The sequence below is a fragment of the Taudactylus pleione genome, unplaced genomic scaffold (assembly GCF_031769625.1).
Source record: "Taudactylus pleione unplaced genomic scaffold, aTauple2 ptg000179l, whole genome shotgun sequence".
Classification (NCBI taxonomy): Eukaryota; Metazoa; Chordata; class Amphibia; order Anura; family Myobatrachidae; genus Taudactylus; species Taudactylus pleione.
In genome coordinates, this window is record NW_028284581.1 from 2,985,456 (window position 1) to 3,002,143 (window position 16,688).

At 43.7% G+C, this 16,688-nt stretch overlaps 1 protein-coding gene across 1 annotated transcript in view; it reads right to left on the reverse strand.

Annotated features, from left to right (window-relative positions):
- The window catches only part of KIF13A (kinesin family member 13A), a 237,513-nt gene that overhangs the window by 40,328 nt on the left and 180,497 nt on the right, over positions 1-16,688 (reverse strand). The window contains exons 27-30 of the mRNA XM_088475838.1: positions 15,956-16,011; positions 15,383-15,507; positions 2,727-2,903; positions 824-916 (exon numbers count right to left, since the gene is read on the reverse strand). Coding sequence (XP_088331964.1) covers positions 824-916; positions 2,727-2,903; positions 15,383-15,507; positions 15,956-16,011 — 451 coding nt within the window. The remainder of the gene's footprint in view (positions 1-823; positions 917-2,726; positions 2,904-15,382; positions 15,508-15,955; positions 16,012-16,688) is intronic.

The window sequence follows — 16,688 nt, forward strand, 5'->3', positions numbered from 1 at the left end:
TGGTAAAATATTGAACCAAGCCTCAAAAGAACCATTATTTCATTGATAGGTGCCAAATCCAAAAAGCTGTGCACTGAACATGTAGACCATAGCCAGTTAAAACGAATTGGGCACTTAAGTTAAGCTGGGTACACACTGGAGTGATGTCGGGCCCATATGCCATTTCATAACGACATATCGCGTACATCACTCAGTGTGTACCAGCATTTGCGCGCTCCTGCGGTCACTAGCGACGGTTGCCAGGTTTGATGTGCTGCACATCAAACCTAATGATATCGCTAGTGGCCAGTGCATTGTTAATGAATGACGTAACAGTGATCGTTCCGTCGTTCATTAAAGTTGTCCAGTGTGAATGCACAATCACTGTTCCAATGTCGGAACAAATACCTGTCGCTCCAGTGTGCACCCAGCCTAAGTCAGCACCAGCAGGTCATATGGTGCTATCAGCACTTATCCACTGCTGCCAGTTATGTGGGTTATAGTATCCCAAGGTCAGCACTGGAGTAATGAAGAGAATAAGGAAGACATTAGCTTACATATTGTGTTAATCCATTGGTGCAGAGGTAACATGGGCACACTAATCTGGGTATACTATGAAACTCCATCTCTTATTGATGTGCTCCATTTATCACCAATATTTCCAGGCTCCTAACTTCTGGCTTTGGGTCCTAGCTCCGGTCATGGTTATTATTTTTTGGAGGTATTTGTCCAAGCCTGATAATGATAATTCGTTCAACAAAGACTTCTTATATTTGGCATTTTGTCTGTGCACTGTTTTGAGTTTTGAGTTTTTTTTTTAAATGAATATTAAGAAAAAAGTCACCTTTGGGATATTGGACACAATTTCATAGCTTACACCACAGGAATAGAGAAAGTTCTTGGTAGACATTCGTCTTTTTAGGCTTTGCGTAAAACTCTGCAAACAAAAGAAAAACATTTTTTTTTATAACTATGAACAAAGTTATTTCTTGTCCACAACTTCATTTTCAGTGAAAAAATAAATTACAACCTAACACCCATAGGACCAAAGTTACCTGATTTTGCTGTTTAAATTATTGGCGCTTTAAACCTATGGGCTAAATCGACCGTGAATGTCCCTGCAACTGGCAGGCTATTACAAATGGACCATCATGTGCTTATTAATATATAGAGCAATATGCAGAAATACATTGTTATCATTTTGTCAGTGTCATTCTGTTAGTGCCATTTATAAAGCTAAAGTGAGAGCCAAATTTGTTGCTATGGATTCCAGCATATATTTGAACATAGTACAGTGGAAATAAATGAGATCTTATATTTTTTTTGCATTCAAAGCTCACCCAGAGAAAGACAATATGTGCAGGGCAAAATATTACATGTCAATCAACAGGGAGAAAGCCTGGTGACTTATGTTCACCTGTTTATAGTTACAGGGCCTGATACAATGTTTGGAGCAAATTGGCATAAATTAAAAAAAAACAACTGCTGGTAAATATATAGTATTTCTGACTATATGATAGGCGTATGTATTTCAAGATGCATGCAGGTCTGCACCAGTGGCATGTATATGCAAGCTTCAGTAATATATGCACGATTACATTACCCACACATTGCATAAAGCCTACTACATCCATGTAGTTCGACAATTTGTTTTGCTTGTTAACTACTCATTTACACTTAGGCATCAATTCAACTTAAAACCTCTATAATATAGCGGAAACAACTCACTGTCTTGTATGCGAAGAAGATAGAAAAATCCCTGCTATGCCTTAGCAAACAGCCAATCAGAAGCTGTTCACTAGTGCTGGTGACTGTCATCATAATATCTGGTGTTTACCAGATGTACCTGGACTGGGATCGGTATGAAATACCAGCGGCTGTTCAAATCCCGACAGGAGAAGCCCAACAGGAGGAGATCCCAACGCCGGCTGGTAAGTACCCTAACTCTCCCCTCTCACCCCCCCTAACCCTAAAACTCCCAGAGTGGTGCCTAACCCTAAGTCTCCCCCCGGAGGTGCTTAAACCTAACCCCCCCTTCCCGCACCCTAACCCTTCCGGGGGGTGAATAACCTACCCCTGGGGGTGCCTAAACCTTACCCTCTCCCCTAGGAGTGCCTAACCCTAACCTCTCCCCTCCAAAACCTAACCCCGCTACACTCCTTAAACCTAACCCCCCGCGCGGCTAACGCTGAGGACGCCCCAGAATTACCTAGTTCGGGCTGTCATTCTTCGGCGTTCTGGCGTCGGGATTAAGATAGGTGTCGGTATTTCGACGCCTATCTGAAGTCCCCCGTCGGGCTTCTCCTGTTGGGATATAGACCGGCGGCATTTAGTCCGCCGGTCTATAAACTGCATCCCCCTGGACCACATGCCAATAATACAGTTTTCTCATGTGTAATTGCATCTGTGCCCCATTTTCTCTCCCATCCTGACTCTGAAGGCACAGGCAGGCCTAAGAGCCAGTAAAACCCAAATCTACATAAGCCTGTGTTCACTTTTCTGGTGATATGCAGAATAATTTTCACATAAGGTACGTATGCTAAAATGTGTGCAAGAGGGGTGCTTGTCCTGTTTAGTGGATGAACTGTAGCAATGAACCAACACAAAGAATAATATGAAAATATTAATATTTACTGAAAATGCCTACGTGTAATTGGATCGACACCATAAAATATAAAACATACAATGTAGTAAGCCTCTCTCCAATAGTATTCATCTTTTAATTAATTCAAATTAGAATAAACTACCTGCTTGTTATATACATTAACTGCAATTCTCTTCCGAAGTACTAGCTCCAAAGCAGCCGGGTGGCTGAGCTGCACTGTGACCTTTACAATAAGATAGATTCGCTCATTCTGCGGAGTAACTCTATTTAAGTGCAATGAGTCATGGATTGCAGAATCCCAGGAAGCAGTGGCTGAAACCTGCCAATGATAAAACACCAGTATTACAGATAGATAAAAATATTTTTACGAGTCAAGAGTGCAAAAATACATCTGCTGAAATCAGGATGTTAAGTTGCAAAGAGTACTACCGTATGTCACATTACAGCATATTATTTTCGTAAGCAGGAATCATTGTCTTAACTTTTTCTTGGAAAGACACATTACAAGAGACAATGGTTACTACTACGGAATGGGATTGAAATCACTGACGGCTAAACTCAAATCCCGACTGCACAAGCCCGACAGGAGGATATCCTGACTGAGACTGGTAAGTATTCTAACCCTCCCAACTCCCCCCCCCCCCCCTCCCTTGGTGGTGTTTAACCCTAAAACTCCAGGGCTGGTGCCTAATCCTAAATCCTCCGGGGGTGCCTAATCCTAACCCCCCCTTCATACCCCCTAACCCTAAGTCCCCCCAGGGGTGCCTAAACCTAACCGCCCCCCCCCCCACACGGCTAACAGTTAAGACGTGCCGGACTTGCCTTGATCGGTCCGGTCTGTCTGTCTTCCAGCGTCGGGATTAAGATAGGTGTCGGTATTTCAACGCCTATCTTAAGTCCTGTGTCGGGCTTTAGGTGTCGGTATTTAGATCGGCGGAATTCAGTCCGCCGGTCTCATAACTGCCTCCCACTAGTGCAGCAGTATCTGAATGCAGTTTATATGGGTCTCTTCCAGGAGCTGTGCTTTCCTCCCACACTTTGAAGACAAGCTGATCGGTCAATTGTTGTTTTACTAAACGGGCCCTAGTGAGAGTTTGTTTATGTGATAAGGAAAATCCAAATAGTAAGCTCCCATGGGGCAGGTTCTAAGCATTCTCTGACTGTGTAGAATGTGGCACTATATAAATAAAGGATAATAACACACACACACACACACACACACACACACACATATATATATATTAGGGATGAGCGTTTCGGATTCTGTGGAATCCAACCTGCTCTGAACATAGGGGATCCGAGTCCACCCCAGCTGCGGCTCGGGTGTTCCTGCCTAACTCGGATCCCACTTCGAGGCCTAACGTCATCCTCCCGATGTCGGATTCTCGCAAGACTTGAATGACGTTCGGCCTCTATATAAGGTGCCGCGCCCGGGACTCTGCGCCATTTCACTGTTACTCGCACACTGTGCATTACTCTGCGATAGAACAGGCTGTGTCCAGAGTGACTAGAGGCTGTGCTGTTATAATAATTGACTGTGGGGGCACACTGCACAATGATGTACACTGCGCTACTCTGTTCTGCTAAAGTGGCTGTAGTAGCCTGTGTCCAGACTCCAGTGGCTGTGCTGTGTTAGTTAACTGTTAAGTGACTGTGTGGGAGTCACACTGCACGCTGAATGTATGCTGTGCTACTCGGCTACTGATTAGGTACTCCAGTGCAAAAAAAAGTAAAAATATCATTAAAAAAAACAAAAGTATAAAAAAAGGGAAAAAATAAAATTATTAAAAGTTAATTCATAAGTAGCCCTCTGTGTGTATAGGTACAGTGACTCCTTGGGCAATAGCCCTCTGTGTGTATAAGCACTGGGACTCCTTGGGCAATATAGCCGTGTGTGTATAAGCACCGTGACTCCTTGGGCAATATCCCTGTGTGTATAAGCACCGTGACTCCTTGGGCAATAGCCCTCTGTGTGTATAAGTACCCTAACTACTTGGGCAATAGCCCTCTGTATGTATAAGCACCGTGACTCCTTGGGCAAGTAGGGCAGTAGATCAAACTGTGCGTTCAGAAACACAAATGTCAGAGATCCCTGAGGAGAGCCTATGTGTGTCCACGAGTGTTATGTGTGAGCCTGACCTTTCACAGAAGCTGCCTTCCACAGTTTCTGCTCCCTCTGTATTTGTGGTGATGAGCAGCATATGTATTACTGATGATATAGAAATTGAGAATGCCAACGTGGAATTGCAAGAGGATGAGAGGGATATTTATGTAGCTGATGCTGGCACTAATGAGAATATTGAGGATGAGGATGTTGTTTGTGTAAGTCAGGCACCGGTGCAAGCAGCTCTTGGCCATGATAAGAAGATGGCCATTGTCATGCTGGGCATAGGACCAACAAATCCACCTCTTATGTCTGGAATTTTTACCCAAATCCTGACAACATTTCTCAAGCCATCTGTAGCCGTTGTGGAACCACAATAAGTAGAGGTAGGGACATTAAGCATCTAGGAACCTCCACGCTATTACGTCATCTGCAGCGAGCTCATGACAAGTATTTTATAACATCAGAAACTAGTGCTAAAAAATGACAACAGGCAGTCCAGCATCAGCTAGCTCCCTTCTCTCTACTAGATCCCAGCATCTGCAATCTCCACCGCCAACACCTTCATCCTCAATATCCACAGTAATGATCAGAGGTAGTCCGGCATTCAATTTGCTAGGTGACTCATCCCCTATCCAGGACTTCTCAGAAGAATCCTTGAGCACTAAGCCTGCTACTGCTGCTTGGGGTGGATCTTCATCCCAGAAATGGACCAAGAAGACTACGAGTAGTAGTTTAACAAAAGAATTAACTGTTAAACAATCCTTTGCAAGGGGAAGCAAGTAAGACAGCTCTCACTCAGTCGCACAGCGGATCACTGACGCCATGATGACTATGCTAGTATTAGATCTGCATCCAATATGCGCAATTAATGCAGTGGGATTTACACAGTTAACTGAGGTCCTGTGTCCCCGGTACCAAATTCCATTTCTGTTTCATTTTACCCGAAAAGCCATTCCTCGGCTGTACCAGGACATTAAATAGAACCTAATTATTGCCCTACAAAATGCCATTGTGACAACTGTTCACTTAACCACAGATATGTGGACAAGCGGTAGTGGGCAAACTAAAGATTACATGACTGTGACAGCCCACTGGGGGAGTGAATCGCCTTCAGCAGCAGCAGTATCTGACAAACAACGCCAGTTCATTCAGAGACAGGCTACTCTGTGTATCACCAGAGTCAATAAGAGGCATACCGCTGACAACCTCTTAGAAAAACGAAGAGATGTCATAGAAACATGGCTTACCCCACTTGAACTCTCCTCAGGATTTGTAATGTCTGATAACGCCACAAATATTGTAAAAGCATTACAGCTGGGTGAATTTCAACACAACCCCTGTTTTGCTCACACGATCAATTTAGTGATGCAGGTTTTTTTTTTTTTAAATGACAGGGGCATGCAGGAGATGCTGTCTCTGGCCCGAAAAATTTCGGGACATTTTCGGCATTCAGCAACAGCATGCTGGAGATTGCAGCACCTGCAAGAACACTTTCATTTGCCCTGCCATCAACTGAAGCAAGAGGATGTAACAAGGTGGAACTCCACCCTTTATATGCTTCAGCGGATGGAGGAACAGCAAAAAGCTATCCATAGCTATACAACAAGCCATGACATTGGGAGAGGAGGGGGAATGTACCTTAGCCCAAAACAGTGGAGAGTACTTCTGTCTTGTGCAAGGTGCTCAAACATTTGAAGTAGTCACATGATTGCTGACACTGGCCCTCATTCAGACCCACTCGCAAGCGGGCGCACGTACGTTAGGCGTACGTACAAAAATATTTAAATTCAATGGCTCGCTTGTATTTTCGTTCGCATCTAAAATTCCTCCCTAAACTCTGACGACCCCTCCTCTAACTAACGAGCGTACAAAATAGCGAGCGTACATCCCCGAAATGGCTTGAAAGGAACGCATGCACAAGTATAAACAGGAAGTGGCCTTGTCAGATGTCGATTACCTGCTCCTTTATTCTGCCTACCTCCATCAATCGTATCATGCCAATCAATGTATCAATTAGCTTAATTGTTTGTTTTTTTTCAACACAATGCAAGAAACTTTACTCTTGTCCGTGTTTGTGTTTACCCGCAGAATACGTACGGATGAAACATTCGCTTTTATTGTTCCAAAAACATGTGAACCACAATTAAACAATTGTTCTATTGCTGTGGATCCCCGCATATTTCCCTGGGTTCATTTCTTTATTTAAATTTGCTTACGCATGTCACTGCATCAAGCCTATCATAACTCTCCAGAGATTTCTGGCCCTGTCGAACACATGACTCATACACTAACCAATAAAATTGCTCCTGTTAATTTCCAAAATACATTAGCCAATCAGAAAATTTTTACACACTTTATCAAAAATGATTTTTAAGAAAAACACCATTGCCATCATGAGAGCCTCCGCATTCACCAGGCGCGAGCTGCTGGTGCTTACGGAGGTCATGGATCGCCGGATCACCAGCCAACCTCAACCCATCACCAACCGGCAGAAGCGCTCCGCGTATGCGGAGGCACGGTCCCGCCTGCGGTCCTTCGGCTCACGCCGCAACATCGGGCAGCTGGAGCGCAGGTGGTCCGACCTGCAACGGCGAACGCCCCGCTTGCTGGCATGCTTTCGCATGCAGATCCTGGAAAGTAAGTGTTATGTATTGTGGTTTTAATGTTTGTGTTTGTGGGGCAAACTGCGTGTGCATGTTTTCCTGTCTGTCCTATTTATTATTTGTACTCATATCTGCGTGTGCATGTTTTCCTGTCTGTCCTATTTATTATTTGTACTCATATCTGCGTGTGCATGTTTTCCTGTCTGTCCTATTTATTATTTGTACTCATATCTGCGTGTGCATGTTTTCCTGTCTGTCCTATTTATTATTTGTACTCATATCTGCGTGTGCATGTTTTCCTGTCTGTCCTATTTATTATTTGTACTCATATCTGCGTGTGCATGTTTTCCTGTCTGTCCTATTTATTATTTGTACTCATATCTGCGTGTGCATGTTTTCCCTCTATTTCTGATTTATTCATTCTACTCCTATTTGGCTTATTTTTTGGGTTGTTTTTTTTTTTTAGTTTTGGTCCCCGGATTTGTCCATAAACTAACCGCAATTTCTTTGACATATTTTAGGGGGACAGCCAAGACTCCGCCGTCACCGTCCGTCCAGACGGCGTTCCCGGCCACTATCCCCAACCCTCAGCCAACACTCCACCCCAAATCTTTCCCCTATTCCCCACTCCTCCCCATCCTTCCCAGACCCTCTCCCGGAAATGTCGGGCCTCCTTCCCCTCCGTCCCACTTCCCCCTCTCCTCCACCCACCCCTCTTCCAATTACCCCCTCCCCGGAGTCCATCATAACTCCTCCCCATTCTTTGGGGAATGACGGATCCTCCGAGGAGGATCATGGAGGCATTTCCGGAGCTCCCGTTTTGGCTCCCGGTATGTTTTTATTTTGTTTTTTTTAAAGCACAAACTGTTTGTATGTAATCATGTGTCGTGCCTTTCTTCGTGTTTTTGTGGCTTGACTTTTGGTGATTTTGCAGTTTGCCTTTACCTCTTCCTGGTGATTTCAACATACACAAATCACACCTGTGGGAATTTGTACATAGGCCTTGTATTTTTGCCAGCACCCCCTTTTTTTTTTTTTTTTTTAGGTTTAGGAGTGATTTCGTTGTGTTTTTGTTTTTTTAATGTGGATTCCCTATTGTTGTATTAACCCACACACTTTTCTCACCCACAGAGGAACAGAGGCGTCGGTAAGAGGTGGCGGATTGTGTTGGCCAGATGCGCCAACATGTAATTGGCATTCTGGTGGCCCTCGACCGGCTGTCTGGCCTCCTTCGCCAGTAGTTTTTTTATTTTTGTTATCTTTTCAAAATAAATTTATTCAGACAAATATACGTTCTGGCTCATTTTTTAAATCCAAAACCAAGATAGTTTAGCATGACATAAGTAGACTGTTCCTGCAAGGATTTCCCTTTTTTAAAAGTTAGATTGTGTTTTGTCTTTGTATGTCAAACAGACACAAGAAACACATAACAGTAACAATGTCATTTCCCTTTTTGGGTGTAGTGTCAATTACATATTTCTACATTTTACAGGTTCCTAGTTGGTGCGCAAGCTGCTTAGGCCAATCTTACAAATCCCAAGGTTGGGCCAGGCTTCCTTTCGGTGTGGGTTGGGAAGCTGAAAACATATTTCAGTTTAGCTCAACTGGCGTCAGTACTGGATTACCCCTTAGTCAAATGTAACTTGTGTTAACCTGGTTACACTTGCTGTTAACGTCCCAAAAAAGGAAGACCATTTCACTCTCCAAACATTTATTCACAACATAACAGAGAAAACAAAGTGGTCACTCCCAAAAAAAGAACACAGTGATAAATTCAAATACAACACATACCAAGAAATAATTAAATAAAAACAAAAAATCAAGAACTGGTTGACGAAGGACCATGCCAACATGATTCCACAAACATGGCGTTGCGATATGGGTTCCAGAATATATGCCCAAAAGGACCAGATCCAGGTTTGGTAAGGGTAGCAGGAAGTAGTGAGCGTTGGAGTGCCAAAGATTATGTGAACAAACAGAAGATGGTGAGAAAAAAAACACAAAATTAGATGTTCGCAAACAAACACAAACACATTAGGTATAAACACTGTAGTTTTGTTACAACTTACCGAAAAAATCTGGCCACCACATCATCGCGTATGGCCCCCCCACATACTGACCTCCGACCAACCTCGGGGGGGCCATCCTCAGGTAAGGCATCCTCTGGCTGCATTGGGACACCACTCCTTATGGCAATGTTGTGAAATATCCCACACAGGACCACAATTTTAGACACCATATCCGGCACATACATGAGCTTGCCACCAGAGCGGTGGAGGCATCTGAATCGGCCTTTTAAAAGGCAGATACAGCGCTCCACCACTTGCCTGGTGGCTGTAAGTGCGGAATTATACGCACTTTGTGGCCCTGGTGTGGGAGCCAAATAAGGAGTGAGCAGCCAGGACATGCAAGGGTATCCACTGTCTCCTGTGAAAAAAAATAGACAACATCAGGAACACTGTGTATCAAGCTTAACATTGTTATGTACTAAAGGTCTCCACTTACCCAGAAGCCACGCATCACCAGCTTGTAGGTTGGTTAATTTCTGCCATATCCCTGATTGCCGGATGACAAAGGAGTCATGAGCACTTCCTGGTAATTTAGCATTCAGGGACAGGATCTGGAGGGAGGCATCACATACCACCATTACATTCAGGGAGTGATAGTGTTTACGGTTTCTAAATATTGCCTCCAGCCGTGCTGGAGGCTGAAGTGGTATGTGAGTACCATCCACAACCCCTATGATGTGTGGGAAGCCAGCTATTTGGTAAAAATTGGCCTTGGCCACACTAAGGGCACCCATATCCAAAGGCATTTGAATAAAATGATGGAGGTGCTTGAAAAGTGCCTCCATCACTGCCCTCAGGATCCGGGAAAAGGAGGATTGGGAGATGCCCGCCACTATTCCCACCGTTGTTTGAAACGATCCTGAGGCACAGAAATGTAACACCGCCATAAATTGCGTCAGTGGTGGTATTGCTGTTGGACTGTCAATTTGCCGCTCAAGATCACTTTCTATTAATGAGAGAGTGTCTATGATGATTTTGGGAGGTAGACGGTAGCGTCTTAAAACCTCATCATCGGGCATTCCAAAAAGGGTGACACGTGTTCGAAATATCTGGGGCCTTGCATGCCTACGATGCCTACGCCTGGGACGAGTTTGAGGTTGGTCGTCTTCCGGGAGCAGGGCCAGAACAATTCGCCCCAGATCTACCTGAAATTCAAAGTTTACAATGTAAGGCTTTTGAGCCACCCCAAAAGTAACATAAAACAACTTAGCTTTATGATACCATCCATAGCTGCTTACATGCCGGGGTATTGTCATGATACGTATAAACTGTAAAAAAGCCAAAAATGAGACATCAAAAATTTAGAGGGTGATTTTATGTTTGTCAAATTGGTGCAAGCCAACACATAAAATAGGCGAAACACACATTTGGCCATCGATGAAAACGACATTGCACACCGTACGTCAAATAGGGGTCAAATGGACCCCAAAAATGGAAAAGGGAAAAGCAAAACTGGTTTACATGATGAATAAGCCTCGAAAAATGCGTTAATTATTTCGCAAATGCAAGTCACTACACCAACAGTCAAAAATGCGTTAATTAGTTCGCAAATGCAAGAAAAATAATGGACTTACCAAAATCGAATATATAAGATTTCCCTCAAAAAGGTCTTTGGGTCCGAAAGCCAAAACAAACTAAAATAGATGAAATTAGTGTTAAAAAAAAAATATAAAACAAAAAACCAGAAGTAGACACCAATTGGCCACAAATTAGACTGCACAAAACTTACCAAATCAGGAAACGATGGCAAAAAATAAACCAAAAAAATGCGAACGGAAAACCAAAACAACTGTAGCAAACCAAAAAAAATACAAACACCGCCAAATCCTCCAACCGCAAACAACCAAATCCAACCAACTTAACCGCCAACAATCCAACAACGCAACCTCGACTCCACACACACCAAGCCATAAATAGTGTTTATTTTCCCGCACAAATTAAGGATGAATCATAGGGACGCACAATCAATGATGCGGCCGCAAACTAAGGACGCATGTATAAATACGTCACGAAATCACATTTAATTTCTGGATGATTTCATTCTGGAAGCAGAGACATGGCTTCAGACCAGGGAAACAATGGCCAAAATTCCGGCGGTAAGGCCTTCATGCATTTTGTCTCAATGATTCTTTTAAAACATAATATTGTGCAAGTTGTGAAGTGGCTAAATCTGCATATTTACCCAAATAGGTGAGGAGGATGACATGGAAGAGACTGCTGGCCCCAGTCAACCCGCCAAAGCTGCCAAAAAAAAAAGGCAGCCACATTTCACAAGCAAGGAGATGGAGGTTTTGATCCAGAAGTGCGTTGACATCCTGCCCCAGGCAGCCAGGAATATGAGCCAAAGCCAGAAGTGGAGAATGTGGGAGGAGGTCGCCGTTGCTGTCAATAGGGTGGGTGATTATGTCCGTCTAGCCCGGGATGTCAAACGGCGGTAAGTAAACACTTTCCCATCCTATAAACAAACCCCATTGTAAAAAAAAGGATAATGGTTCCAATTTCATTCCACAGATGAGCAGACTTCAAATATCGTCTCAAGCAAAAACTTGCCGACAGGGCTAGGCATGCAAGGGGGACAGGTGGGGGTCCCACCCCTGTGTCATTGGAGTTGACAGACTTAGAAGAGCTGGCACAGGGGTGTGTGCAGGCTGTGGAGGTGTTTGGCGTGTCCAACATGGATACGGACATGCCAGACTTTGCGGCTCCTCATGTTGGCCAAGGTAAGTCTTGTGATGTCACCAACTCTGAAATGCTATTGTGCCAATATGTAGATTCTAATGTGAGTCTTTTCGCATTTTTCCTAACAGAGACAGAGGCGGATGAGTCTGCTCCAGAGGGGAGCCTTGGCCGCAGAATTTCTGCTGGCTCTGCAGGGGAGGAACCAGTACATCCGGCTGAGGACCCTGCAGAAGCCAGTCCAGGGCGTGCCCCCTCGCAGGCAGTGGGCCTCCTCACAGAACTCAATAAATCGGATTTCCATACGGAGATTCTGCAGAGGATGGACGCCAGTCTGATACGGGTGGCTGAGGCCCTGGAGCAAAATGCTGCGGCCAACGTGACCATTGCTCAGGCCCTGGCGGAAAATACCAGGGCCAACATCCGCATCGCCGATGCCCTGGAGCAGCTCGTTCGCCAGCACATGGTGGAGCCGACCTCCCTTCCTGCCGGAACATCCGGATCCTCCACCTCTGGCACAACATCAGCCAATCCTCCAAATGTGCCTAGCCCTGTGCCTAGTCCAGAGGCCACAACATCTGCCTCTGGACAGGCCAGCCCGATGGCATCCCGGACCCGGTCTGGCGCCCACCCTCACCCAGCCAAACGGGCGAGAAAACGGTGACAGCAATGGCGACTTTTCCCACACTCCTTCTGTGCTTGGCTCATATTCCTTTCTGGTCAAAACTTCCCTCTCCTTTCTTGTTAAATGTTTTTAATTTTGGTATTTACGTTTATGTTACCAGTTATGGCTTTTTTTTTTTTTTAAACAAATATCTTTGCCACAAAAAAAAGGCAACAAAATATTAGGCCAATTTGTTTGTGTTTAAACAATAAATTTAAAACAAAAAACTGACATTGTATTGTGACATTATTGTACAAATGGGTTCCATTTAATCCTGGCCCTAAAGGCAAAAACTGACCCTCTTAAAAAAAAAAAAAGGCCTCTTTAAGGAACGTTTAAAAAATCACATAGCGATGCAAATTCCACAGTAAACCAAAAAAAGGGGAGCTAATTAAAACATGATGACATTATTGTTACAATAGGCCATAACCAACAAATTGTGGCCAAAATAAAACACCAAAAATGTACGCTAATTGATTGTGTAATCATGACATTAGCAGCTCTGATTTCCACCTGCGTACGCTTTTGTGCTATCCCAATAAACTGCTTTCCAAACACATACCAAGCCGGTTTTCAATCCAACACTAATTACTTTACTGACCAGCCGCGATTAATCGCAGCACCATCGTTGAGTCCCGGGACGGAGGAGAAGGCCATCGCCAATGTGGTCGAGTAATCCTGACCCTAAGCTGTGCGAGCATTTTGAAGGGAAAGCGGATGTTCCAGTGACGTATGAGACGGTCCGAACACATTTGACGTTCGCATCTGCTAATGTATGTACGCCCCAAAAACGCATCGCCACGCCTGCGTTTTTTCATCTCCACCCCCGTCAACACCCAAAAACGCCCTGTTCTGTCAATCACATTTGACATGTCACTTCCTGTACGCTATTTTAGGAACGAGAGAAAAAAAGCTCGCAATCTGCCGTACGCACATGCGCAGTGTAACACCGACGCATGCGCGGTTAGTCAACATCGGAACGCAACGAGCGTACTGTTGTTAACGTGCGGCTCTGAATGAGGGCCACTGCTAGCTTGAGTAAGGTGATTCCCCTAATTAGGCTTTTGGAAAATAAGCTGGATAAATTGATGGAGGAGATTAAACAAAGCGAATCCGCAAAGTATGCCAAACTTGTAGATCAAGTCCTTTATTCGCTTTGCAAGGATCCACAGGTGGCCATGATCTTGAAATCTGATCACTACACTTTAGCAACCATGCTTGATCCCAGGTTTAAGTCGTATGCTGTGTCTTTCTTTCCAACTGACCCAGATCTTAAAAGATGCAAAGAGCTACTGGTGAGCAAGTTGGCAAATGTTACAAGCACTACGACGTCTCCTCTTTCAATTTCTTCAGCAACAGCCAGAAAAAAAAATCGGCTTTCCCAAAAGACCCAATGGTGATACAGATAAGTCAACACAACATTTTGACATCTGGCCGGGTCTAAAAGAATTGCCCAACATTAGTGACACCTCTACTGTAACTCCATTTTGATATGATCACCATCTAAAGAGTGGTGGAGGATTATTTTCATGACACGTACAAATAGACATGTCACAGAGTCCCTTTGAGTACTGGAAGGAAAAAAAGGCAATTTGGAGACCATTGTATGAACTGGCTTTGCATAACTTAAGCTGCCCACCCTCCAGTGTGTACTTGGAGAGTGTTTTCAGCACAGCTGGGAACCTTGTGAGTGAACGACGTAGGAGGCTATTTCCTCACAATGTGGAACAGATAATTTTCATCAAAATGGACTGAAAATTCCACAAGGAAGACCTTTCCCGGCAATTACGTAACAGTATAGAGTCTTCTGTGAGGGTGGATTTCAGCGGGGATGAATTAATATTGTGTGAGGATGATGTACACACTGATGAGGGTAAGGATGGCAATGATGATGACATCTTGCCACTGTAGAGCTGTTGCCTTAAGCCGATTGGTAGCTTGTTTTGTGGGGGCCCAAACAAACCAAGCACTTAAGCCACAAAAGTGGCAGTCCCTGTTGCTGAAATGCTTGGTTTGTTAAAGAGTGCATGTCCTTTTTAATATCCAACATAATTCCCAAGGACAATTCCATCTTACACTACCTTTCATTTCTGCTACTGCTGTGTGGCAATGTTTCATAATGTGCTTTAAACTGTGGTGTCTGTGCTGCTGCTGTGTTGCTTAGCAACCATCCAGCTCACTGCAGCCTTTGGCCAATAATGGTGAAAACAATATTGTAAGCTGCAAGGTGGTTTAAATTGACTATAAATGACTGTAAATTAATTTTATTGAGGTTAATAATACTATAGGAACAAAAAAAAGCCGAAATTATGTGATTATAGCTTTATATGGCAATTTTTTAAAAAAATCCAAAGCCGGACGATAAATCAGAGCCAAATCCAAATCCAGCAAAAATAGTCAGGCGCACATCCTTAAGAAATATATATATATATATATATATATATTATACACACACACACACACTATATATACACTATATATACATACACACAAAAACTCGCTCTTCGCAAAATAACATGTATAATAAGGGTCCCTTTTAAACAATGGTGTGTTCCTGCTATTGTCAGTGTTATTATATTTTACTTATAAGGCACCACAAGGGGAATGACAATGACAACAAGCTACATCAGCCTAGACTAATAAACAATTTCACATAGATATATAATGATAATGTGTTACCTCTTCATCACTGTGCCTTATGATTGGCAGGTAGTAAAACTGGCTTCCATGCTCCTTTGGTAATATGGAATTAACACCTGCTGCATGTGAACCCACAAGCTGCTCACTGGCACTGAGGTCATCAGCTAGCATCAGAGGAAAACAAGGAAACAAAGCTTGTACATTTGGTAATGAGCAATTTATGTAAAAGGTATTGGTTACCTAATATATTTTATTTTCAATTCTTATATTTACAGGGCACCACGAATAAACCCTTGCTCCAATATGACCGCTTCTTAGAGGTCACCCATAGGCTGTGCATGCAGACTTGGCAAAATCAAGAGCAGCACGCATAGCCAAGGTGAGTCTGAATGTGCAAACCCTTCCATAAATCAGATAGAAACGTGAAATGGTGGAAGGGAGACCTGAAAAAGGGTATTGTTTTATAGTGTTCCCTCCCACCACCCTAATGACTACCCTGCATGTTTCCATCTCCACTTTCTAACCCTGTATTTACAGTCTTCTTGGATCTCTTAAATAGAAAATGGATGAACTATATGTGCTGTGAAGATATACTGTAACAGGGTAACTTACCATTGAGGTCTAGGAAGAGGACGGGGATGTGTGCCTCCATTCCAGCTGGGGGAGTCCTGCACAGATAACCAAGTCAATGAATGATATGTGAAAGAGAAATTGGTCCTTGCAATATGGGTAGAGGTTGTATTTTTGATGTAATCTAATTAAGTATTCTTTGAAACAAAACCGGTTAGAGACACCCCGTTTGTTCCTTTACAAGTATGGATCTATTGCTTGGTGCCCGCAGTGGATGACAACTTGCCTGGAGTCATCACTTTTGCTGACGCTGACCACAGAGGTGTGCCCGTACACAGTTGCTGCACAGTTGTTACATGGTGTGTAAGGGAGAGCTTTCAACCACTGGACTGGTGACAAGTAAACGCAGTTGTACATGCAAGCCGCTCATTGTCTGGGGACACGGCATAACAAAAATGTGAGTACACAGCGAAATGGCACACCGTTTTATGCACCTGTGCTAATGATCTTACATAGTTTCAAGGCACTAAGGTGAATTTAGCACAGGAGATCCTATTAACCAGGCCAGCAATAACAGGACTTTGGAAATTTGCTCCATTAAAAACTAAACTTCTTGTTTACAGATCTACTTGGATACAATATCGACTACACCCAAAAAGGAAAAAAACTGCTGTGGTGAACTTTCACACTAATAGCCATTAAAGGGGACCAAGTTAAAGACCCCTGGGCTATAGACATAAGAGACATTGGGCCAAATGTAATAGGGTGAGAGTTT